Raw genomic sequence first — 26,706 nt, forward strand, 5'->3', positions numbered from 1 at the left:
GCTTAATCACGCGATCTTGGTTGTGATGTTGATTTACCGAGGTCTTTCGGGACACTCGGCGGACTACCGGGTTTATATGAGTGAAAGTATGGGTGTGTCAACGTGTTAGCGGGGACAACCGTACTTGATCTTGTATAAATTGGACGGTTCTGTCACATCGGCTGCCTCGCATTCGCCAAGGAGCTTGGCCACATCAGCAAGCTCGACGACAGGAGCACTCCGGGAGTGTTCATCGGCTACGCGGAGGGCTCGAAGGCCTACCGCATCCTCGACCTGAAGACACAGCGTGTGCGCACGGCGCGCGACGTTGTGTTCGACGAAGGGCGAGGATGGGCGTGGGACAAGGCAGTGGACGACGGCTCGGCTCCGACGTACGACGACTTCACTGTCGAGTACGTCCACTTCGAGGGAGCTGGGGGAGTAGGCAGTTCTTCTTCGGCGAGCGCGTCTACCCCAGTCTCCGAGCCTCCACCGACCCCGGCACCTGCTACTCCGACAGCACCACGCTCTCCAACCAGGACCTCGGCTGCGATGAGCTCTTCGCCGGCTCCACCACAGCCGGCAACGCCACGCACTCCAGCACCGACAGGCACCACTCCGGGCACGTCTACTCCACCACCAGCTCGTGTCGAGCACGGCCCGGTTGAGCTCGCTACTCCGCTCTCTCACAACGTGGAGCGCGTCGACGCGTACCACGACGGCGAGCCGTTGCGGTACCGTACGGTGGAGAACCTTCTCGGCGACCAGCCGGTGCCGGGACCGGTGCCTCACGACCTGGAGGCGCAGTTGCACCTTGCTTGTGACGACGGCGAGCCTCGGTCGTTTGCATAGGCCGAGAGACACGCGGCATGGCGCACCGCGATGCAGTTGGAGATGGATGCGGTTGAGAAGAACCGCACCTGGGAGCTTGCTGACCTTCCTCGTGGTCACCGCGCGATCACCCTTAAGTGGGTGTACAAGTTGAAGAGGGATGAAGCCGGCGCCATCGTCAAGCACAAGGCTCGCTTGGTGGCACGAGGTTTCGTGCAGCAGGAGGGGGTCGACTTCGACGACGCCTTTGCTCCTGTGGCACGGATGGAGTCCGTGCGACTCCTCCTTGCGCTAGCTGCCCAGGAGGGCTGGCGTGTTCATCACATGGACGTCAAGTCGGCGTTCATTAACGGCGACTTGAAGGAGGAGGTCTACGTGCACCAGCCGCCGGGATTTGCGATCCCCGGCAAGGAGGGCAAGGTGCTCCGCCTGCGCAAGGCCCTCTATGGCTTGCGGCAGGCACCGAGGGCGTGGAATGCCAAGCTGGATTCCACGCTAAAGGGGATGGGCTTCAAGCAAAGCCCGCACGAGGCGGCCATCTACCGACGGGGCAATGGAGGTAATGCCCTGCTGGTGGGTGTCTACGTCGACGACTTGGTGATCACCGGCAAGGATGTGGAGGTGGCGGCATTCAAGGAAGAGATGAAGGCCACCTTCCAGATGAGTGACCTGGGGCCTCTCTCCTTCTACCTGGGAATCGAGGTACACCAGGATGACTCTGGGATCACGCTTCGACAGACCGCCTACGCCAAGCGTGTCGTTGAGCTAGCTGGGCTCACCGACTGCAACCCAGCTCTCACTCCGATGGAGGAGAGGCTGAAGCTGAGCCGCGACAGCACGACGGAGGAGGTGGACGCTACGCAGTACCGGCGTCTTGTGGGGAGCCTTCGCTACCTCGCCCACACACGGTCGGACTTGGCATTCTCCGTCGGCTACGTTAGTCGGTTCATGCAGCGACCGACGACGGAGCACTAGCAGGCTGTGAAGAGGATCATCCGCTACGTTGCGGGGACTCTCGACCACGGCCTCTACTACCCGAGGTGCCCTGGGGCGGCACACTTCGTCGGGTACAGCGACAGCGACCACGCCGGCGACATCGACACCAGCAAGAGCACGAGCGGGATCCTCTTCTTCCTCGGCAAGTGCCTCGTTAGCTGGCAGTCGGTCAAGCAGCAGGTGGTGGCCCTGTCTAGCTGCGAGGCCGAGTACATAGCGGCCTCCACCGCTTCGACTCAGGCGCTCTGGCTCGCTCGACTGCTTGGTGATCTCCTCGGCAGAGACACTAGAGCGGTGGAGCTCAGGGTGGACAGCAAGTCCGCTCTGGCCCTGGCAAAGAACCCCGTGTTCCACGAACACAGCAAGCACATCCGGGTGAGGTACCACTTCATCCGAGGCTGTTTGGAGGAAGGGAGCATCAAGGCGAGCTACATCAACACCAAGGACCAGCTTGCGGACCTGCTCACCAAGCCCCTTGGGAGGATCAAGTTCCTTGAGCTCTGCTCCAGAACCGGGATGGTTCAACTCTCCCACAAGACGACGCACAAGACTTAGGGGGAGAATGATGGATAAGTCTCATGTGTGGATGGTCTTTGTGGGGCTATGATGCTCACATGGTCATGGTCCTTGTGGCTGTTTTTTCTGTTTTTAGGACAGCATCTTAGACTAGAGGACAGCATCTTAGAGGACAGCATCTTATACTAGAGGACAGCATCTTAGCTAGGACAGCATATTAGCATCTTAGACTAGCATCTTGGCATATGCTTGGCTGGCTAGCAGCCTATAAATATGTAACCCCAACCCCTCAGGTTGGTATGGCATTTGTGTGAGCTTGTGTGAGAAATAGACAAGAAAATTGCCCCAACTCCTAGTGTCATCCTCTCTCGATGAGAGTAAGAATTCTCCTACTACCAAGAGTGAGAATTCAGCGACTAACAAAACTAACAAAACCAAAGCATAACAGGCTAAATTCAATATCTTGATGAATCATGCCGTAATGCACTTTTCATGGCTATACCATATACCTGGACAGGCAAGAGGCAGGAGAGCTTCATCCGCACCTTTTGATAAAAGAAGGATCTTACCGGTCTGCCCTTCCTTTACCACTACAGACATTCTTTTGCGATCAGAAGTGAATTCCAAAATGTCCAACAACTCATACCGAAACTTAGACCCATTGAAACAAATTTCTGAAGAAACAGAAGAGAATTCAATCGAACAGCTTAATGAAAGTGTAATAATCTCATCACAATCCAATGAACATCCACTAACCAGCTGTACTGCTGTCTTTACTGATGAGCATCATATTCAGGTTTGCTGCAGCGTTAACTAAAGCTTCCTCATCTTGGGATTGTGCTTTGTATGACACAGTATCATCATTGCTAGAAGTATGAAAATTTTATAAAGAACAGCTTAATATCATGCAGAGTAGAGTAACGAAAAGAAACTGTAACTTGCCTTTTGATAGGAACCACTGTATTGCAAAGAGCCATAACCAACAGAAATTTGATGACATCAGGATCATTACTTGAGATCGCATTTACAAGTCTGACATCTAAGTTGAGAGAATTGTCAGTGGCCGAAAAACAGGTTTGCTTCTGCAACAGTTTGGGTGGCACATTTAGAGCACAAGTTAGGCAATAACAATATCGAAAATGGTAACTCAAAATCCATGATCGCTGCGTGCTGTCCCAGGCTGGAGAAACAATTGATCATTTACTTGTCTCATGTGTATTTGCTTGACAAGTATGGTATATCCCCTCTTGCAGAAAGTAGGCTTTCAAGATTTAACCCCTCAACCGGAAGATTTTTCCTTTGATGATTGGTGGGCCAAAACAAATGAAAGAGTGGATGGTCAAGTCCATAAAGGTCTCAAGTCCATTATCATCCTTGGAGCATGGGCAATCTGGAATCACCACAATCGTTGCGTGTTTGATGGGATCTTGCCTAGTTTGAATGGGGTTTTAGAGTTCATCAGGGAGGAACTACTTTTTTGGTGTTTAGCTGGGGCTCGAGGGTTTCACATCTCCTCGCCCTTGGGTTTAGTGATAGTTAGTTTGATGGTCAAGGTTGTTTGCTGTTTGTAGTCATTGGCGAGCCTATTTTTGTGTGAGTGTTCTGTATGTGTGGTGTTGTATGGGTTCTAAACCCCTTTTCTTCTTCTTAATATATTGATTTGCAGCTCTCCTGCATATTCGAGAAAAAAAACTCAAAATCCATGAATAGAATTTATAACACATTTCCAATAACATCATGGCATTGTGAAGTGCACTAACAGTCTAGGGCACCATTAGAAAACATATATCATGAATTTTAAAGTTGTTACAAAAGTTAAAAAGTCACTGTTGACCGTTCTACATATAAACACCTTAATATTTTTTCTTATACAAAGCTTTGTATAGTATGAATTTCAACTACCATGTTCCATCCCTCCTAATAAAAAAATAGGAGTACATGAAAATTGTTATGTATGACTACCAACTACAGAAAGTGATTTTTTTTTCTCTCGAACACACAGTTTAGCTGCATATCATTATATTATGAGGAAAAGGGGAAAGACAGCAAGAGTGAGATTCAAGTTGCAGTGAAGTGTGCACTACTGCACTTCCAGTCCCTGAGAATTTCCAGCCACTGAGATGCCACATTTGCGCAAACAAATAGCATGTGTCATGGCCAGGACCCTAACAAGTGGCCTGGTCAGGCTGTAATACTGTACTACTGTTAACAGGTACTGCTCACTCGTAGGAATAGGACCGGTGTTGTATCATGCCCAGCTCAGTCTCCTCTGTTTATAGAGGGCCGATGTACCCTTATCCCCCAATTCCACCTCCCCAATTTCTCATAATCTATACACATAACAAGCATGCTTCATACTAAGCCCTACTAAATAGAGAAAAGAAAAGGATAAACATTGTCCCTTAATAGGATGTAAAGAGCATAATGAGTAAGTGGACAACCGTTTAATGCATCTCCGTTGTCATTTCCATACAAAGTACCACTTATGCAGCATCGTTTGAGGATCATTTTGTTCTCTGTCAGTGTCCCAGTTTTGTCACTCAAAATATATTCAACATGTCCGAGGTCCTCGCTAATAGCTGTGCTGAAGGATACAATTATCTAATAAGCTTTAAGAAATACATAATCTAGATGCAACAAACTTTAAAGTTTACAGAAACAGATAAATTGCAGCACACACTTAGCTGAATGAGCAGGTGTATTTGTTTCCCAATCAAACATTTGCTCATCCCAATCAATAAACTTTGCATACACACCTTTAGCCAAATCAAGAGTAACCTACAACCAAGAATAAAAAATATTTTAAAATAATAGAGATCGTATAAGTATAGAAAATTATTAACAACAGTATCTGAACTTCTTGAAGTGCCCAAACAATTCATTTACGCCTTCAGCTCTTACTTGTAGCATCAAAATTGCACAAGATGGACCTGTTTGATTTCGATCTTCCAACACACATCATCATGTCAGGCATAGTAACAGGAGAAATACATCAAGGAAAAATGCGGGTGAGCTAGAGAAAGTTTGTTCAGCTTCTTCAGCTACAGCTATCCACATAAAACAGCAAAGTAACCTCCAAATTTGACTATTTATGAATTTGTTTCCAACACTAAAAAGGAACAGTTAACCTATAGTATCTAAATTATAAAAGTAAACCTTGTTGCTTTCAACACTCAGACAGATAACATCTACAGGAATATGATGTCTTGAAATTTTTCTAGTTTCTACAGTCAAAGTATTTGATGATTACACACCACTTAAGTTCTCAACTGAGCAAACATTGGCACAATGAAGAAAGTAGTGTCCTAAGGGCACCCACAATGGGTTTTTCTTTTTTTGAGCGAAATATACAGCAGGGGAGGCCCCCACTGTGAATTTTATTAAAACCAAAAAGAGAAACAGCACTGTACAAAGGCGACACAGCAAGGGAAGAAGGAGCTACACAAAAAGCAGGCCCTGGGGAGGCAGAAGAACTAGGCTAGAGGGACTATACAGGAAAGGAACTCTAGACGCTTTACAACATTGAACCTATGAGCTTGAAGCCTAGCTTCTTCACAGAATGAGCTCTTCCAAGAGATAAAAGAAGGCCAATGATCCCTATCAAAGATGAAGTTATTTCTCTGCTTCCAAATTTGCCATGCCACAATGGTGAAGAACTCCATGAAAAAGGGATTCTGAGATTGAGCTTTAGCTTGCTGCATCATCTTGAAAAATTCTCTTGTGAAATCCCAATTAATTCCAAGGTGCTGCCAACAAGTTTGGCTAAAGGGACAGCTGAAGAAAAGATGGAAAGCAGTTTCTTCAATGTTGTTACTGCAGAGGACACAGTTATAGTTATTTCCTTCAAGCTTTTGCTTTTTTCTTTTCAAAATATTTCTTAGTCAAGCTTGTCATTGGTGATATGGTCTTGAACGTAATTAGTGCGTATGCCCCCCAAGTAGGCCTCGACGAGAGTGCTAAGAGACAGTTCTGGAAAGACTTAGATGGCCTGATTAGAGCTGTACCTAGTAGTGAGAAGCTTTTTATATGAGATCTTAATGGGCATGTAGGTACTACAAGCGTAGGTTTCGAGGCAGTTCATGGAGGTTTTGGGTATGGTAGTAGGAATCAGGAGGGGGAGGAAGTTCTGGACTTCGCGGTAACTTTTGACCTGATGATAGCCAACACTTTCTTTAGAAAGAGAGAATCTCATCTAGTGACCTTCAGTAGCGGACAACACTCTAGCCAGATTGACTTTGTCCTCGCAGGAAGAAAGGACAAACGAGCATGCTTGGGTTGCAAGGTGATACCAGGGGAGTGTGTTGTTTCTCAACATAAGCTTTTGGATGGCAGACTTTCGTTTTCAGGTACGTGCCCGTAGGGATAAACAAGCTAAGATTGAAAGAACAAAGTGGTGGAAACTAAAAGGGGAGACGTCAGAGGTATTCAGGGAAAGGGCTCTTGGAAGGAAGAAGATGACATAAACAACATGTAGGAGAAGATGGCAACCAACATCCGGAAGGTGGTCTCAGAGGTGTGTGGAGTAACCAAAGGAAGTGGAGGCGAGGTTAAAGATACTTGGTGGTGGAACGAAGAAGTCCAAAGGGCTATTAAGGAGAAGAAAGAATGCTATAGACGCTTGTACCATGACAGGAGTGTGGACAGCATAGAGAAGTACAAGGTGGCAAAAAAGACTGCAAAGCGAGCTGTAAGTTTAAGCAAAGGTTAGAGCGTACGAGGATCTTTACCAACATTTGGGTACGAAGGAAGTAGAGAAGGACATTTATAGGATGGCTAGGGTTCAGTGAGAGAAAGACAAATGACTTCAACCAAGTTAAGTGCATTTGTTAGTCACTGAATTCTTACTCTTGGTAGTAGCAGAATTCTTACTCTCATTGAGAGAGGATGACACTAGGAGTTGGGATAATTTTCTGATTTATTTTTCACACAAATGCCATGCCAACCTGAGGGGTTGGGGATACATATTTATAGGCTGCTAGCCAGCCAAGCATATGCCAAGATGCTAGTATAAGATGTTGTCCTAGATGCTGTCCTAGATACTGTCCTAGATGCTAGTCCTAGATGCTGTCCTAGATGCTGTCCTAGATGCTAAGATGCTGTCCTCCAGTCAAGGATGCTGTCCTTTATGGGCAGCAAGACCACCATGCTGCTGCAGCCCCACAAAAAGACCTACACAGATACTTATCCATCATTCTCCCCCTAAGTCTTGTGCGTCGACTTGTCGAAAAGTTGAACCATCCCGATCCTGGAGCAGAGCTCAAGGAACTTAATCCTCCCAAGAGGCTTGATAAGCAGGTCCGCAAGCTGGTCCTTGGTGTTGATGTAGCTTGCCTTGATGCTCCCTTCCTCCAAACAACCTCGGATGAAGTGGTATCTTACCCGGATGTGCTTACTCCGTTCATGGAAAACGGGGTTCTTTGCTAGGGCCAGAGCGGACTTACTGTCCACCCCGAGCTCCACCGCTCTAGTGTCTCTACCGAGAAGATCACCAAGCAATCGAGCGAGCCAGAGCGCCTGAGTCGAAGCGGTGGAGGCCGCTATGTACTCGGCCTCGCAGCTGGACAGGGCCACCACCTGCTGCTTGACCGACTGCCAGCTAACGAGGCACTTGCCGAAGAAGAAGAGGATCCCGCTCGTGCTCTTGCTAGTGTCGATGTCGCCGGCGTGGTCGTTGTCGCTGTACCCGACGAAGTGTGCCGCCCCAGAGCACCTAGGTTAGTAGAGGCCGTGATCGAGAGTCCCCGCAACGTAGCGGATGATCCTCTTCACAGCCTGCTGGTGCTCCGTCGTCGGTCGCTGCATGAATCGACTAACGTAGCCGACGAAGAATGCCAAGTCCGGCCATGTGTGGGCGAGGTAGCGAAGGCTCCCCACAAGACGTCGGTACTGTGTAGCGTCCACCTCCTCCGTCGTGCTATCGCGGCTCAGCTTCAGCATCTTCTCCATCGGAGTGAGAGCTAGACTGCAGTCGGTGAGCCCAGCTAGCTCAACGACGCGCTTGGTGTAGGCGGTCTGTCGAAGCGTGATTCCGGAGTCATCTTGGTGCACCTCGATTTCCAGGTAGAAGGAGAGAGGCCCCAGATCACTCATCTAGAAGGTGGCCTTCATCTCTTCTTTGAATGCCGCCACCTCCGCATCCTTGGTGCCGGTGATCACCAAGTCGTCGACGCAGACACCCACCAGCAAAGCATTTCCTCCACTGCCCCGTCGGTAGATGGCCGCCTCGTGCGGGCTTTGCTCGAAGCCCATCCCATTTAGCGTGGAATCCAACTTGGCATTCCACGCCCTCGGTGCCTGCCGCAAGTCATAGAGGGCATTGCGCAGGCGGAGCACCTTGCCCTCCTTGCCGGGGATCGCAAATCCCGGCAGCTGGTGCACGTAGACCTCCTCCTTCAAGTCGCCGTTAAGGAACGCCGACTTGACGTCCATGTGATGAACACGCCAGCCCTCCTGGGCAGCTAGCGCAAGGAGGAGTCGCACGGACTCCACCCGTGCCACGGGAGCAAAGGTGTCGTCGAAGTCGACCCCCTCCTGCTGCACGAAACCTTGTGCCACCAAGCGAACCTTGTGCTTGACGATGGCGCCGGCTTCATCCCTCTTCAGCTTGTACACCCACTTAAGGGTGATTGTGCGGTGATCACGAGGAAGGTCAGCAAGCTCCCAGGTGCGGTTCTTCTCGACCGCATCCATCTCCAACTACATCGCGGCGCGCCATGCCGCGTGTCTCTCGGCCTCTGCAAACGACTGAGGCTCGCCGTCGTCACACGCAAGGTGCAACTGCGCCTCCAGGTCGTGAGGCACCGGTCCCGGCACCGGCTGGTCGCCGAGAAGGTTCTCCATCGTACGGTACCGCAACGGCGAGCCGTCGTGGTACGCGTCGATGCGCTCCTCGTCGTGAGAGAGCGGAGTAGCGAGCTCAACCGGGTTGTGCTCGACACGAGCTGGTGTTGGAGTAGACGTGCCCGAAGAGGTGCCTGTCGGTGCTGGAGTGCGTGGCGGTGCCGGCTGTGGTGGAGCCGGCGAAGAACTCATCGCAGTCGAGGTCCTGGCTAGAGAGCGTGGTGCTGTCGGAGTAGCAGGCGCCGGGGTCGGTGAAGGCTCAGGGATTGGGGTAGACGCGCTCGTCGAAGTGGACGTACTCGACAGTGAAGTCGTCGTACGCCGGAGCCGAGCCGTCATCCACCACCTTGTCCCACGCCCATCCTCGCCCTTCGTCAAACACAACGTCGCGCGCCGTGCGCACACGCTGTGTCTTCGGGGCGAGGATGCGGTAGGCCTTCGAGCCCTCCGCGTAGCTGATGAACACTCCCAGAGTGCTCCTGTCGTCGAGCTTGCTGATGTGGCCAAGCTCCTTGGCGAACGCGGGGCAGCCGAAGACCCACAAGTGGGAGACCGCCGGCTTGCGCCCATGCCAAGCCTCGTACAGCGTCCTGCTGTCGAGCGCCTTGGTAGGCGAGCGGTTGAGGATGTAGACGGCCGACACCACCGCCTCTCCCCAGAAGACAGCCGGCATCCCCCTCTGCTTGAGAAGGGCCCGAGCCATCCCCACAACCATCTGGTTGCGCCGCTCGACGACGCCGTTCTGCTGCGGGCTGTACGGCGCGGAGTAGTGGCGCTGAATGCCCTCATCAGCGCAATACGACGCGAATTCAGCTGCCGTGAATTCGCCGCCGTTGTCAGTGCGCAGCACGCGCAGCTTGCGGACGCACTCCGCCTCCGCAGCAGCCTTCGCGCACCTGATGGCGTCCGCAGCCTCTCCCTTGCTGCCGAGGACCTCACCCACATGTAGCGGGAGAAGTCGTCGACGAGCAGCAGGTCGTCCTCCCGGTATGGCCGGTGTCACCGGGCAACACAAGTCCCCGTGCACAAGCTCGAGCCTCTCCTTGACTCGAAAGCTCGCCCGTTGGGGAAAGGGGAGTCGCCTCTGCTTCGTCAACACGCAGACGTCGTAGAGCTGCTCCACATGGTCGAGGCACGGCAGGCCTCGCACCATCTCCGCGGCACTAAGCCGCTTCAAGGCCTCGAAGTGAAGGTGCCCGAAGCGCTCGTGCCACTGCCACGCTTCGTCGTCCCGACGAGCAGCGAGACAGAGGGGTTGTGCCACCTGCATGTTAAGGACGTATAGTCGATTTGCGCTTCTGGATACCTTGGTAAAAAGGCGACGACGGCGATCCCAAATCCTCATGACTCCATCCTCAACCACCACGCGCGAACCGTTCTCATCCAGCTGTCCCAAGCTGATGATGGAGTTCCTCAACGCGGAGATGTAGTAGACTCCGATGAGCAGCCTGTGCTCACCAGACACGGCGGTGAAGATAACGGAGCCGACGCCCTTAATCTCCACGCCGGAGGCATCCCCAAACTTGACGGAGCCTCGGACTCTAGAGTCAAGCTCGGTGAAGAACTCCCGTCGACCGGTCATGTGATGGGTGGCGCCGGTGTCGAGGCACCACCCGTCAGTCTTGTCGTTGCCGGAGCCGTCGCCGAGGAGGGCGTGTGCTTTTGGCTTGTCAAGGTGGAGGAGAGCCGCTGCGGCCGGTGCCGCTGGAGGTAGCTCGATGCTTGCATGTGCCATGAACAGAGTCGGCTCCACCGCCTGTGCGACGTGGGCCTGGCCACGTCGTTGCTGTCGACAGTCCTTGGCCCAATGGCCAAGCTGGCCGCAGTTGCGGCAGGTATCGTCTCGTGCCGGCTTGTGCCTGCCGGCGGCGCCGCCCTGGGCGCCTCTGCGGGCATCACCCTCGGCACGTCCTCGCGCCCCGGCAAGGGCGTCTCTGCGCGCCTTGCCACGCTTGCGGCTGCCAGTCGCGGAAGAAGGCTCCCCGTTCTTCCGGTCACCTTGGCAGGCACCCCACTGCTCCCGAGTGAGGAGCTTCCTGCCAGTGGTGATGGGCCCCGAGAGAAACTGTGGCTCATCGCTATCGACGACCTTGAGACGACCTATCGCCTCCTCGATCGACATCGTGGAGAGATCTAGCAGGGACTCGATCGAGCGAGCCATCTGCTTGTACTTCTCGGGGACGCAGCGGAAGAGCTTTTCGACAGCTCTCTCCTCGCCGTAGGTGTCATCGCCGAACTGCACCATCTTCTGCAACAGAGTGTTGAGACGGAGAGCAAAGTCATCAACGTCCTCACCTGGCTGGAAGGCCAGGTTCTCCCACTCCTTGCGAAGTGCCTGCAGTGTGGACTTGTGGGCGCGGTCGCTGCCGCTGCGTGCCGTAGCGATGGCGTCCCAAGCCTCATTGGCACTCCGCTTGTTGGTAAGCGAGAACTACATCACGGGCGGGACTGCAGCGATGAGGGCATCCAACGCCCGTCGATCTAGGTCGTAGTCGACGCCGCTGTACCGGACTGCCTCTCACATGTGTCGCACCTGGAGCTTTACCCTCATCGCCGCAGTTCACTCGACGTAGTTGGTCTTAGTGAGGGTAGGCCACCCACCGCCGGGGCCGACGTCCCTGACGACAGCCGGGAGCCCGTGGTAACCACGGTACCGATCCGGGGAGAGAAAGCCACGCTGCCTGTGAAGGCCGTGCCCTCCATCGACCCGTCCGCCACCGTTGCCGTGCGCGCCTCCTCCAGGAGCGCCGCCGCCGTACGCGCCTCCTCCAGGAGCGCCGCCGCCGTGTGCGCCTCCTCCAGGAGCGCCGCCACCGTACGCGCCTCCTCCAGGAGCGCCGCCGGCGCGTCATGCCTCTTTGGGCTGCCGCCGCGATCGTGGGCGTGCGCGGCTACCCACTGCGCCGCCCGCGCTCATCCTGCCTCCCTCCCCAGCAGCTCGAGGTCCGCGTCGGCGCTGTCGTCAGCAGAAACGGAGCTGCTGATGCTGCCGCGCAGGGCCTCGACCTCTGTTGCCGCCGCACGCGCTGCATCCGATGCCGCCGCTGCTTCCGCCTCCGCTCTGGCTGCTGCCAGCTCCGCCGCTGCCAGCCTCGACGCCCTTGCCGCCGCCGCAGCGGTCTCTACCGCCGCTCGCTAGTCCACAACCGTAGAACCGCCAGGTTCGAACCTCAAGCGCACGCTTGAATACTTAGCTCGCAGCGGAGTTTCTGTCGCTCTCGGCCCTTCCGACCGGACCTCTTGTACACCCCATCTTTCTCCTTCTCGTTTGTAACCCCACTGTAAACTTCGAGCACTTGGGCTCAGGAATAAAGTCACTGACCGACTCAAACTGGACGTAGAGCACGTTGCCTGAACCAGTATAAACCCTGTGTCATTGAGTGTTAGGCCACCTCCGGTCACAACGTACAGCAAAACTATAAATATTTACTAGTTGGTCACTTTTTGTACCGACAGTCGTCTCTGTAGGGCCACTGCGACTTCGTCCGCGACCTGCCTTCCGTCCGCACCGTCTCTGCGCAGACGGCGCCCAGCGCCGTCCACGCGAGTCGTCGCCCGTCCACGCACGCCCCCTTCGCCCGTCCGCGCGCGCCCATCGCGCAGACCTCTACTTCGCGGGAGGACAGCACTCGCGAGGACACTTTGTCTCCATCGTCTACGGCCGGGGTCTTCGTCTGTGTTGCTACTCCGGTTGGCTGTGGACGCACAACACAGTAACCAGAGGCGGTCTCCTTCTGCAACGGTGGTAACTGATCCCTGTCTTCCTCTTCCTGTTGGTCTACCTGTTGGTCAGCTGTCAGTAGTCTTTTCAACCATGTCACAGATCAATGCAATTGTTATCAATATTACTCTAGATGGTCAGAACTATCCGGAGTGGGCTTTTTCTGTTGAGACTGCATTAAGGGGCTGTGGTCTTTATTTTCATTTGACTGATGATCCACCTGCTCGTAACCCTAATGGTAGTAACGCTGCTGCTATTAAAACCTGGGAAATCAATGATGGAAAAGTGATGGCAGCCATGGTCAATAGTGTTAAGCAAACTATGATCATGAGTCTTCGTAAGTTTAAGAAAGCTAAACCCATGTGGGGTTATTTGAAGCAACTGCTATGTTCAAGATAGTGGTGCTCTAAAGCATACTCTTATGCAACAACTTCATGTCATTGAACAGAAAGATATGTCCATTGATGAGTACTACTCCGCTTTTGATCTCTTGATGGGCTCTTTGATCTCCATGGTACCTCAATATACAGCTGCAGAGAATTGTACAGCACTTACATTCATTGAGCAGTTCCTTACCTATAGATTTGTCATGGGTGTTCGAGCAGAATATGATTCCATTCGCAATCGGTTGCTTCACAATTCCTCTAATATCACTATGGCACAGGCCTTGGCTGATTTACTTGCAGAGGAAACACATCTTCAGTCCATGTCTGCTTCTTCTGTGCCTCATAGTGTGGTGGCTGCCTCGCAGAGGACTGGTGTACCAAAAGGCACCTCTTTAGAGCCTTGCAAGTATTGTGGCAGGACTGGTCATCCTCTAGAAAATTGTTTTGTTCAACATCCACAGAAATTGACTGAGTATCGTGCTCATCGTGCTGCCCGCGGTCGTGGTACTGGCTCCACTTCTCGAGGTGCAGTTTCTATTGCTGCAGCCTCACCTGTCAGTGCTTCCTCGACGTCTTGGGTTCTTGATTCAGGCGCTTGCTTCCATGTGACATCTGATCAGTCCCACTTGGTTGCTTGCAAGTCAGTCACAGATGGTGCTTCTATTCAGACTGCTGATGGTACATCCTGTCCATCACTCATCAGGATTCTCTACAATTCTCATTTTTCTGCACCTGATGTTTCTCTTATACCTCAGTTGAACATGAATCTTCTATCAGTATGCCAAATTACTGATCAAAATTGCTTTGTTGGATTTGATGACTCATCTTGTTTCATTTAGGATCGTCGAAGCGGGACTGTGATTGGGACTGGCCATCGCCGTAAAGGTGCTTCTAGCCTCTACGTTTTGGACACCTTGCGCCTTCCTTCTTCAGCTACATCCACGTCTCGTGTGTCGTCCGCTGCATCTTCATCCACCTCGTCCTTCGCCAAGTGGCATCACCGTCTTGGTCGTTTATGTGGGTCCCGTTTGTCAACATTAATAAATAAAGGTTGTCTAGGTCATACATCTGTCGAGTCTAGTTTCCATTGTTAAGGGTTGCAAGCTTGGAAAGCAAATACAGCTTCCATATTCCTCTAGTGTTTCTCTGAATCTGGTGGTGAGTATTTATCTGATATTTTTGCCAGTTTTTTACCTCTAAGGGCACCCTTGCTCAACTCTCTTGTCCTGGCGCACATGCTCAAAATGGTGTTGCTGAACGCAAACACCGCCATCTCATAGAAACTGCTAGAACACTTCTCATTTCCTCATTTGTTCCCTCTCATTTTTGGGGGGAAGCTGTTTCTACTGCTGTCTATCTCATCAATAGACAGCCCTCATCCAAACTGTTTGGCAAATGTCCTGGTGAAGTACTTTTTGGTACTCCTCCCAACTATGATCATCTTCGAGTCTTTGGATGTACATGCTATGTTTTGCTTGCACCTCGTGAACAGACCAAGTTGACTGCCCAATCTGTTGAGTGTGTCTTTCTAGGGTATAGTCCTGAGCATAAGGGCTATCGGTGTTATGATTCTACCTCTCGTCGTATACGTATCTCCCGTGATGTGAGTTTTGTTGAGGACCACCCTTTCTTCTACAACCCATCTACTAAACCTTCATATTCACCTACTGAGTCCACCTCCTTTCTGTGTTTTCCTACTAATTCATCTGGAGGTGATATTCCTGCACCATCCTCCTCCACTCCACCTCATGTGATATCTACACATGAGAGTCCAGATCCACCTCCACCTCCATCTAAACCGCCCATTACATAGGTTTACACTCGTCGTCCCAAAGGTCCCACTAATCCTTCATCTACCTCTACCACCCTGGCCAGTCCTGACGATCCTGTTGTTAATGTTTCTAATGTTGCTAATGAGTCACAAGCTTTATCTGATGAGTTACAGGTTGGTCCAAGATATAATCTTCGGGATCGCACTACTATTGGGCCTGCTGACAAGTATGGTTTTCCATGTGTGAATGCTGTTGTTGATGAACCCTCCACATATCAGGCAGCTTGCAATGTGTGAGGAGCTTGCTGCCCTTGCTCGTCAAGGGACTTGGGATCTTGTTCCATTACCATCACATGCAGTACCAATAACATCTAAGTGGGTGTTCAAGATTAAAAGAAAATCTGATGGTTCTATAGAGAGAGATAAAGCTAGACTTGTTGCTAGAGGTTTCCAGCAAGCTCAAGGACGTGATTATGATGAGACATTTGCACCCGTTGCTCATATGACTACCGTTCGTACTCTGATTACAGTGGCTGCCACTTCGAATTGGGCTCTCTCTCAGATGGATGTTAAGAATGCTTTTCTTCATAGTGACTTGAATGAAGTTTACATGCAGCCACCTCCAAGTGTTAATGCTCCCTTAGGATATGTTTGTCGTCTTCGTCGTGCCTTATATGGTCTCAAACAGACTCATCGTGCTTGGTTTGAGAGATTTGTTTCTGTGATACGAGCTGCTGGTTTTTCACCTAGTGCTCATGATCCTGATCTATTTATTCACCTCTCTTCACGTGGGCGTACCTTGCTCCTTCTATATGTTGATGACATTTTAATTACAGGAGATGATGTGGAACATATTTCCCATGTGAAGAAGCAACTTGGTGTGCAATTTCAAATGTCTGATTTGGGTCCTCTCAGTTATTTCTTGGGCATTGAGGTTTCACATTCTGCCAATGGCTATTATCTCTCTCAGTCAAAATATATCCAAGACCTTATTGTTCGTTCGGGCATTACTGATAATCGCACGGCTGCAACACCTATGGATATGCACTTGCAACTTCGTGCTACTGATGGAACGCCTCTTGAGGATCCTTCTCGGTATCGGCATATTGTGGGCAGCCTTGTTTACCTTACTGTTACTCGACCTGACATTGCTCATGCTGTTCACATTCTAAGTCAGTTTGTGAGTGCTCCTACTTCTGTTCATTTTGGTCATTTGCTTCGTGTAGTACAATACTTAAGGGGGACATCATCTCGGTGCTTGTTTTATGCTTGCGATCAATGTTTTCAAGACATCCGATTAATCGCGACTAATCGTCCTGGACGGTTGGAGCTACTCGACCAGGGCCTCCGACTCGGCCAGACCGTCCAGGAAATTGGACGTCCGATTAGTCGTCGTCCAGTCGCGATTAATCATCCGTCTAGGCTGTGTGGGCGTCCAGCCAGAGAGTAGGCTGCATCTCAGAGTTGGGCCTATCTAGTTGTCTTATATTTTGGCCCAAGCCCATTAGGGTTTCTCTTCTTTCCTACCCCTCACTCCCTCAGCCTCTCACTCACTCAGAAGTCAGCAGAACACACTCACTCCTCTCACCTCTCCCGTCCAGCAGCAGCAACCACCTCCATTGCTGCAGTTCTGTAGCTCCCTCTCCTCTCCTCCCTTCCAGTTCCCAGCTGCTCCCTCTCCTCCCTCCCTTCCAGCTGCCCTCCCTCTTCCTTGCGGCTGCTGCTGCAAGCGCGTAGGCCTGCAGATCCAGCGGGTGCACAGGTCCAACTGTGCAAGGTAGGAGGACTGCACGACGAAGATAAGTTCCTCCTCCTCAGGTCAGTCATCAGTCATCACCTCCTCGTTCAAGCTTGATGCTCTACCTGTGCTTGAAGCTTATGCTCTCTTTCTCTATGTACTTGTGCAGATCTGGATCGACAACGGCAGCGTGCAGTGGAAGTGTACATGCCTGAAGCCGTTCAAGGAGAAGTTGGTTCTACTCCAGCCTCCTTAGTTGCCTCAGGCTCAGCTGTTGTTGGTTCAGCATCCTCAGCTGCTCCAGATGTTGCATCTCTTATTGAGAAGGCCATAGCAAAACTGCCTCCAGAAATGGTTGCTGAAGCCAAAGATCCCAAGAGGAAGGCCAAATCTCGAGACCCTAGATGGAAGTATGGGTGGTGGCCAGATATTACAAAGAAGGACAGTGTACAATGTATTTTTTGTAAGAAGATAACTCCATCAGAAATTAGTAGGTTCAAACAACACCTTGCTGGAGGTTATGGTGATGCAATTAAATGTGGAAGTTGCCCTGAGATTATTGCTAGAAAGATGGATGCTTACATCAAGAAGCATACAAGGTCTGCAGTTGTGGTAGTTCCTGAAGTTCAACAAGATTCTGAAGAGGGTGAAGGTGATGAAGTTACTGAAGTTGAACCAGAGAAAGTGCCTAGTTCTGGGACAAAGACCAAGCAGAAGCAAGCATAAGAAAAGAAGAAAATAGCTCAAGCTTCCATCGCTGCCTATATAGCTACTGCTGGTTCATCTAAACCAGCAAATCAAAAGAACACCAAGTCAGTTGTTGCCATGCTTCGGAAGACACCAGAAGAGGTAGTTTCAGAAAGGCACAAATTCAAGACTTCTCAGCCTACTCTAGAGCATTGCACAAAGAAAGAGAACAAACAAGTTGTCGATGACCATGTAGCTGATTTCTTTTATGAAAATCGTATACCATTCAATGTCATTAACTCAAGAAGTTGGGAGATTATGCTTGAATCAATTGGACAGTATGGACCTGGGTACCGCTCACCATCCATGCATGAAATTAGGGAGCCATTGTTAGAAAGGGCTGTCAACAAGACAACAGAACTGAGAAAGAAGCATGAGGAAGCTTGGAAAGAGTATGGTTGCACTCTCATGTCTGATGGTTGGACAGATACTAGCCATCGTCATCTAATCAATTTTCTTGCAAACAGTCCAGTAGGGACCTTCTTCCTAGGTTCAGTGGATGCATCAAGTGAGGTAGCTGATAAGGATATGTTAGCAGATTTGTTGGAGAAGCAAATTGACAAGATTGGAAGGGAATATGTGGTGCAAGTTGTCACGGACAATGGGTCCAACTTCAAGGCAGCGGGAAGGATTTTAGTGGACAGGATCCCGCACTTGTTTTGGACACCTTGTGCTGCCCATTGCCTGAATTTGCTGCTGCAAGACATTGGAGAGATTAAGAAGTTGAACACTGTCATAAATTCAGCAAAGAAGGTGAGCAGATTTTTATACAAGCATGGGAGGATACTTAATCTAATGAGACAACAAATAGGTGGGGATCTTGTGAGGCCAGATATACTAGGAACAAGAAGCGTCCTAGGAGGACTTCTGCAGCACCAGATATATCTGGAGGGGAAGAAGATGACAGTGACCATGATGCCCAAGAAGATCAACATGCATCTGATCCTGTGGTACCAATGGAGGAGGATGAAGACACCCGTGGAGATGGAGGCGGCTTTCGTGTAGATGCTGATTTACTTGAGTAGTTCTTATCCTTGGCCATTTTGCCTATTTATGTACTGGATTTGATGTATGCACTATGCAGTATGCACTATGGCAGTGGCAGTGTGCCACTATGCACTATGCAGTTCTGGACTGGTTTAAATTATGTGCTTTACTGTGTTAATTTGCTTTGTTGATCACTTCATTGCCTTTCACCTAATTGCCTTTGTTAATGTGCTTTATTTTTCTATAATTTCAGTTTGGCAGCAGCAGCCAACAAGACAAGAAAGGGCTCTGCAGCAGCCAGGTAAGTGGCCAGCTGACCTATCTATCTAGAGCAGTAGAGCCTAGAACATGTAGTATACTAGTGTATATATATATATATATATATATATATATATATATATATATATAATATATATATATATATATATATATAATATATATATAATATATATATATATATGGTATATATTTTATACTGTATATATAACTATATAATATATATATATGGTATATATCAGTCCCCATATGTAGGGGACGACCGGGACGACCAGGGGACTCGTCCAGGGTCAATTAATCGTCCTGGACGGTCCTCAAGCGTCCAGGCTCGACCAGCCGTCCTGAAAACATTGCTTGCGATAGTCCACTTCAGCTCCATGCTTACTCGGACTCCACTTGGGCAAGTGATCCCACGGATCGCCGCTCTATCACAGGCTATTGCATTCTTCTTGGTTGTTCTCCTCTAGCATGGAAGTCCAAGAAACAAGCTGTTGTGTCTCGCTCTAGTACAGAAGCAGAACTTCGAGCACTTGCTACTACCACTGCAGAGATTGTATGGCTTCGATGGTTACTCGCTGATTTTAGTATTTCTTGTGATGCCCCTACCTCTCTTTTGTGTGATAACACTGGAGCCATACAAATCGCCAATGATCCTGTCAAACATGAGCTTACTAAGCATATTGGTGTTGATGCCTTCTTCACCCGTTCTCACTGTCATCAGAAGACAATTGATCTACAGTATGTACCCTCTGAGTTGCAACTGGCTGATTTTTTCACTAAAGCCAAGACTCGAGAGCAACATCGGCTTCATTTGATCAAACTCAATGCTTCAGATCCTCCGCTTCCACCTTGAGTTTGAAGGGGGGTGTTAAGTGTATATCAAGGCCCATCCTATAGGCCCATATAGCCCATGAGGCTCTCTCTATATATGGTCATCTCCACTAATGGAGGATTCATCTTCTGTCATTTCCAAGGTTAGTAACAGCCAGAAGGAGCTCAACAAGGCACTAAACCTAGGCTATGGCAGCTTTCCGCTTCCAGTAGGGATGTTGTCTAAGCCCATCAAGTCTATTTGTTCAATCATGTTAGGTGTATTAGTCAATATAAACATCCTGTACATGCAGTATCCCTACAGAAAAAAAAAATTTCTATATGAAATAAAATTGACAACCAAATAGTATAACAAATTGTACAGTAACTTTTAATATGGTGTATTGGTGTACATTAGAATAAGGACATGCTTTGTTTTTGGCCCTAGCAGGCCATGCCAAAAAAATTAGGTCATCATTTGGTTGAAGGGCAGAAAAAAATTTGGAATGACCAGCCATTCCAGGCGCCCAAATTGCTGGCCCGAGCTACCCAAGAAGCCAAATTGCGCCAAAGGACTAGCCCAAGTGATTAGGGAATTCCGGCGGCACCCCTCAGGTCCTGAGTTCGATTCCCCGTGGGAGCGAATTTCAGGCGGGGGGTAAAAAAATCCCCTCGCCCGTCCCCAAAAGCCAAAGCGCAGAACGGCTCAACCCGGTTCTCACAGGGCAACGGATTCCGCTGCGTCAGGATGGGGGCGGGGGTTCGGGGGTTTTCTCGATCTGTGTGAGAAGACCATCCTTCTAAAAAATACCGGGGGCCGTCATACCCCCCCGCAGATCGAGTTTTTTTTAAGAAGCCAAATTGCATGCCAACCTGACATGGCAGAGATTGGTGGTACCCCTAGCGTTGATTGCTTCATTTCTAAAATTGCATTGATTATACCAGTTGAACCATGACTCTAATATATAATCCGATTTCACAGTAGTACTCCATGCAATTGAATCACCAAATCAAGATCCATATTACCTATCAGTTATTAAATTATTTTTGAAAAATGTGAGTCACATGTCATACTCAAACAATGGTTTGTTAATCCTCCTAGCATTTTGGCATGGTTCTAATCCGAACATCTTGTATATGACCAAATTTTGGCAATGCCTAACTTGGCCACTGCCAAATTTTGGCTTGATACACTGGAGGCGAAAACCAAACTGGACTAACAAACAAAGAAAGAGTTAGCAACAATTCAACCTGCAAGCATACCTTTATGGAGATCGGAATCATTATGGAGCACAACAGCTCAAAGCGTAATGGGATAATTGAGAAATCATACCATGGGGCCTCTCCCTCCACAGGATACATAAGATACCATTGCTACATAAAGAAAATGACATATCAGATCACAGAATACAGATGACATAACTATATATTCAATTCCTTATAGATGAAATCATCTACATCACAAAATACAATAGCAAGTGCCCATGAGAGGGTACAACAACATGCATGCAAATTACAGTGAATTTTCTGCATCAGAACACTGATTATCAAAAAGATATAGCACCTTAAGCCCCTGAGTGTACTTCCAAGCATTCCCAAAATAACCCAGAACAAGTACAACAACAATTTGGAACATGAATATTGCAATAGTGAGCTTGTCTATTATTGCATCAGCAGCAGTGAGCTTGGGCTCTGCAGCTCCCCTACTCATTCCAGATTTGGTTTCATTGCCTGCAATGAATGATTGGTGGGTTAACCATGCCACTACAATGTTTTCAGGTCCGCTACTTGCAAAACAAATGAATCGGCACATTAAGTAAGGCATCATGTATCATATTCTGTATTTACCTGTGTAAACTGCAACTCCACAAGCCCATTCAGTGTACCGTAGGTAACAAGACTGAAGAAGTGTATTGTTGATAGTCAAAGGACATTTTTCATTGTCAATTATAGGGAGGAACAAGCGCATGTTAGCATCAAATCTTCGTATGTCATTATCTGGGTTGGGGCACTCAACTACACCCTGCACAAATTAAACAGAAGTAATCAGAAAAATAAGAAATATCAAAGGAGAAGTGCAGAAAGACTCACCTTGACTTTTCCTAGCTGCTCTACTGACAAGTTAGCAGAAATTGTAGGAATGATTCTTGTTTTCAAGTCAGTTTCACCATCCAAAGCAGCAGTCTGGAGTAACAATGGGAAACACAGTTAGACATCAACTACGTTAACAGCAATTGATAAGAAGTTTCCTTCATTTCCCAGAACATTGGCTACAATACAAGCAACACAGTACCATGGGCTGGGAGTTGAAAATTATGTCTGTAACATCAAACAATCGATCCAGTGTATTAATAAGTCACCCCCAGGGGGTGGGGGTGGAGGTGAAGGATTCTCAATTGTATTTCTGATGAAGGCTTTTAAAGATTTTAACAGGAATAAATGTTTTGGCACGACATAGCCAAGTTCAGGCTTCAAGGTCTATACTCAGCATCAAAGAAAGTACCAAGCATTAATGAAATGCCACAAAACATGACAGTTCAGCATAATAATAGAATAATACCAAAAAAATATTCCTAACTCTTGGATTCTCCATGCAGAGCTCCAACCCATTGGAGCAGGTGTGGGACAATAATCTGTAACACTCTCTATGAACTTTGCTATGCTCATCCATTCTTGAACCTGTCATATCTGATACTCTTTAACTCTTAGTAGCAGTCCTGACTTTGAAAATTCATGTACTGCCATGTCAATGACACATTGGCTTCTGGCAGGGGGAGAAGAAACTGATGTCATGATGGAAAATTGGAGAAGCATTTTTTGCAGGGAAGGGGGTAAAGCAAACAGAAGTTCTGGGAACTTCACCACGTGATAGGAATTGGTTCTCCTTGGTTTCTAAGTTGAGGTAATGGAATCAAGTTCAGATTCTATGTGGGAATATAACAAAATACCACTCAAGCAGTGGGATCAGAATATGCATCCATGGAAAATCTGTAGTCCATTGTGATATGATCAGGCGTAAGGTTGGGGCAATCTCTATAATAGTTTTTTTGTGCAGCTCTTTGACCTCTTTGCTGTACTCACGGTTCAAAAAAAAAGGTTAGGGCAATCTAGAGGTAAATTCATCACAGGACAGTCAGGTTCAGTACGAGCCCCATACAGAGCCACGCCCTTGTGATATGATAAGAAGAAAAGGGGCCAGGTCACCCTCTTTTCTTTTCTGCACCAAGCCTTCTTGTAAAATCGGGTGTATAGCTCAGTTGGTAGAGTATTGGGCTTTTAACCTAATGGTCGCAGGTTCAAGTCCTGCTATACCCAAAAAAACCACTCTTGTATTCGTAAGGATGGATTTCTTAGGGACAAATACCCTAATCAATGCATCCATTTAGGTCAGAATTCTCTATACCATAACTCCACTTTTCCCTACTGAGATAGATTTCAGGAGTACCCTGGCCGATGAAGGAGTCTACTTTCTTGCTTACCTACCCGAGTCGGCAACTTCCTTTGATGAGTCCCTCCTTTTTGGCCTATCGAGTTCCGCTAAGACCTCTTTGACTTATTACGCCTTAACCTACCTGGTACTAAGTTCGTTACTTTGTCAAGGCAATGGCTACGACCATCTCGGAAAATTATACGAACTCCTATAATAGTATGTCTCTATGTGCAACAAACAAACATATGTACTGCTGCTTGTGGGTAATTTCGTTTTGCCTTGCTTGTGTTCCAAAGACGAGTGTGTGTTTTATGTAAATTTGTGAGTGTGTTGGGCTTGTACAGGTTCTAAACCCCTTTCTTTCTACTTAATATAATGATTCGCAGCTCTCATGCATGTTCGAGAAAAAAATCATTTACCTCAACATAACAAATGCCTTGAGGATCAGAAGTCCCGATGAGAACAAGATCACATGGTATCTCGTCATTCTCATGGAGCCACACTACATCTCCAACATGTATCTCCTGTGCTTTGATCTACAGAACAAAAGCACATTGAAATATTCCAATAATAAATCCAAGTAATCCCATATGCATCATTAGAAAATACAGATATAGTTGTACGTTTTGGTGATGAAGAAAACTACAGGAACAATACAACTTTTTACTCATCCACATTCATCAATACTCTGATCATTCCATATACCAGTGCTATTAGACCACTTGGTTTTTAGAATATATTACAGCATACCAATTCCAACACGTAAAAAGCAAAAGGCAAAAGTCCAAATTACTCCCTCCAAGTTTGGCCTTTGTCCAGATAGCCCCCTAAACTAACATTTGGTTCAATTTATTCCCTCCAACTATTTAAGTTGTTCCAATTTACACCTTAAAAGATTTTTCTTTTTTGTTTCTCTATTACAAATTGTGTTTTAGTTTCAAATTTTGTGATAGAGTCATAGAGGACATCATATTTTGTGTATGTTGTGTACAATATTGTATCTCAAGTGTTAATTTATTATTAAATTTCCTAAGCTATCAAAATAGTGTAAAAAATTTAAGATATATTTTTCTAACATAACTTATGATGTTCTCTGTCACATCACAAAATTTGATATTAAACTGTGACCTAAACCCTAAACCCTAAACACGATAAGCTGCTAGGCCTGGCAAACAATGTTCTGTGAATGGCTTACATCTTACTGGTGACCTTTAGGCAAAAATGAATTTTTGGTGCAGACTGGTGACCTAAACACGATAAGCTGCTAGGCCTGGCAAACAATGTTCTGTGAATGGCTTACATCTTACTCCATTCCAAATTATAAGACATTTTGGCTTTTCTAGATACATAGTTTTTGCTATGTACTTAGATATACATTATGTCTAGATGCATAGTAAAAACAATGAATTTAGAAAAGCCAAAACGTCTTATAATTTGGAACGGAGTACAATAGATCAAGAAGGCCATATTTTCAATGAAGTTAAAGCAAATTAGATGGAGAAAAGAAAAAAACCTGTCTATGGATGCCATCCTTTACCAGCCATATTTTCCTTTCATTTGCTTTCTTGTCAGAAAGATACCTATTGTAATCATCCCAAGCCTCTTTTGAAGCAGAAACAATGAAGATGATGATAAGTGGACCCCATGTAGTTGCAGGACTGACAGGAGTAATACGGGACCACAACTGGAGGCAGGCTATTAGTAGAAAATACTGATTCATGAAACGCCTGAAATACTTAGAGAAATGAAAAGAAATTAAAATTCTGATGGAACTGAAATTCATTAGTCAAATAGAAAGAATGAGTTCCTGCAGGTCCTTTGACCAAGTGACCAAGAAGCCTTTTGTCTCATGTTGCAAATAAGAGCGGTCCTTTGACCAAGAAGCATTTTGTCTCATGTTGCAAATAAGAGCACCATATTCAGTGTGAAAGCTATCTAGAAGTTCTCGAACCAGTTAATTACAAAATAAGTAAACTATTTATCGTTAGTATGCATCTTTATCTAGTGCGAAGGGCGGGCCTGGTGCAAGCGGTAGAGTCTTACCGCCTGTGACCGGAAGGTCCCGGGTTCGAGTCGTGGTCTCCTCGCATTGCACAGGCGAGGGTAAGGCTTGCCACTAACACCCTTCCCCAGACCCCGCACATGGAGCTCTCTTTATGCATCTTTACAAAGTGCACTGATACTAATTTAGTCCTTCAGGCAAGATGACACTGAAAATTTTCATATGCGGACGCAAGCATGGTTGATGCATTGTACATATAATAAAACTCATTAAGCAACATGGTACTAGAATTGCAGCTTCCATCAAATGGCAGGAATAATGTTTTATGTTAGACCCCCTCCAGTCATTTAGGTTGAAGGAAGTGCCCTAAAAAGTGGATAAACTGCAACTACCTTAGGTGCTGAAGCAATGAAACGGCTAAGATGGAGATGGAACTACTTTATTGCCAACAAGTGAAGAACAGATACAAACCTGAATTGCTCCCATAAATTTTTCGGGAGAAAATTCCACAGCGAATACTTGGTATTGGATATCCGATTGTCACAGTAGGAATACCGGCACGAATCATCATTGATATAGACAAAACGTTTCATTGTTTCCCAAGATGTCACTTCTGTGCCATTGCGAGCTTTGAATCACTCTGATGAAGAAACCGTGCAGGGGCGGGCCGAATAAAGGACATGGGTGTACACATGTGCACCCGATAATTTTTGGCAAAAAAAAAGAACAAGTTAGTAGGCACAATACATACATGTATACACTCGTAATTAGATTAGATCCGATCCGATAGCCAGATAGCTTAAATTAGGGTTCGGATTCTCAGTTTTGCACAGGAGGAAGGAGGGTAGGGGCAGGCATACCTGGTGTTCGGATGCTCAGTAGCCAGATAGCTTAAATTAGGGTTCGGATGCTCAGTGCTCGTCGCCGGCAAAGGGCCCGACGATTCGACGAAGACCTAGGCAGTTCGGAGTAGTGCGGCGGCGGTTGCTTGCACTGATGCTAGCCCTGGACCCGTACGGTCGAGAAACCTGGCCCCGGCGGAAACGGTCGAATCGCGTCGGTCTCGGGCAGGCTGCGGTGAACCGAAGAACAGCAGCAAACAGGTGTGACCGCGGGCCATTGGACTGATTTATCCTTTTAAATTTCTTTTTCTGCAGGCACAATGACTACACATATTTTTTCGATAAGGAGGCTTGAGATGATACAAGGATATTCAAACGCTCTCGATCCCTGCATAATTAGGATGCACACAGCCTTACAAAGTTTTATAAGGTTCAGACACACTAATAATACTCAATTTGTAAACTAAAATATCACTCATGTGTCTGGAAAAAAAAAAACTTCTTAGCCACCCATGCCAAATGTTGAAACGCCGCTGCAACCAAATCTTATGATATTGGTTTTTGGAGGATGGCCCATATACAAAGCCAGTGCATAACAGAGTATGTAACTTGCAAAGAGGAAGAATTTCGTTTCTTTTAAAAAATATATCATTTGTATGTAACCATAGCGACCAACACTTAGTTACTGCTGCTCCTAGCCAAGCTAACGATTTCAAATCTTTACAAAGACCCCATAACCAAGTTTCAAACATACTAGACACACTATGTAGTTGAGATAACTGCGAAGCCGCTTGAATGACAAACCAAACAGCACAAGCAAAGTGGCATTTAAAG

At 47.8% G+C, this 26,706-nt stretch overlaps 2 protein-coding genes and 1 non-coding gene across 5 annotated transcripts in view; 2 read left to right on the plus strand and 1 right to left on the minus strand.

Moving 5' to 3' along the window:
• Nucleotides 1–26,158, minus strand: part of LOC136496513 (phospholipid-transporting ATPase 2-like) — a 51,391-nt gene extending 25,233 nt beyond the window's left edge. Inside the window, exons 1-13 of one of the 3 annotated variants that reach the window (XR_010769068.1) lie at nt 25,891–26,158; nt 25,502–25,670; nt 24,542–24,755; nt 23,448–23,564; nt 21,690–21,782; nt 21,447–21,621; nt 21,163–21,329; nt 20,862–20,972; nt 5,003–5,100; nt 4,764–4,906; nt 3,265–3,361; nt 3,079–3,188; nt 2,832–2,996 (exon numbers count right to left, since the gene is read on the minus strand). Coding sequence is in view for 2 of the 3 variants with exons in the window: in XM_066492211.1 (XP_066348308.1) it covers nt 2,832–2,996; nt 3,079–3,188; nt 3,265–3,361; nt 4,764–4,906; nt 5,003–5,100; nt 20,862–20,972; nt 21,163–21,329; nt 21,447–21,621; nt 21,690–21,782; nt 23,448–23,564; nt 24,542–24,755; nt 25,502–25,623 (1,612 nt within the window). In the remaining variant the exon portion in view is untranslated. The remainder of the gene's footprint in view (nt 1–2,831; nt 2,997–3,078; nt 3,189–3,264; nt 3,362–4,763; nt 4,907–5,002; nt 5,101–20,861; nt 20,973–21,162; nt 21,330–21,446; nt 21,622–21,689; nt 21,783–23,447; nt 23,565–24,541; nt 24,756–25,501; nt 25,671–25,890) is intronic. The other 2 variants (XM_066492212.1, XM_066492211.1) reach the window with 2 other exon arrangements.
• Nucleotides 13,300–14,108, plus strand: LOC136496515 (uncharacterized). The gene has a single exon (XM_066492213.1). The coding sequence runs from the start codon at nt 13,305–13,307 to the stop codon at nt 14,106–14,108; it is 804 nt and encodes a 267-aa protein (XP_066348310.1). The 5' UTR covers nt 13,300–13,304.
• TRNAK-UUU (transfer RNA lysine (anticodon UUU)) lies at nt 22,841–22,913 on the plus strand. The gene has a single exon. It is a non-coding gene; the product is annotated as a tRNA-Lys (tRNA).
• Nucleotides 26,159–26,706: the final 548 nt, after the last annotated feature.

The sequence above is a fragment of the Miscanthus floridulus genome, chromosome 12 (genome assembly GCF_019320115.1).
Source record: "Miscanthus floridulus cultivar M001 chromosome 12, ASM1932011v1, whole genome shotgun sequence".
In the NCBI taxonomy this organism is placed as follows: Eukaryota; Viridiplantae; Streptophyta; class Magnoliopsida; order Poales; family Poaceae; genus Miscanthus; species Miscanthus floridulus.

Bases quoted from the DNA above. Each gene is read 5' to 3' on its own strand.
- LOC136496515 (XM_066492213.1), top strand. From the start codon at position 13,305: ATGCAACAACTTCATGTCATTGAACAGAAAGATATGTCCATTGATGAG.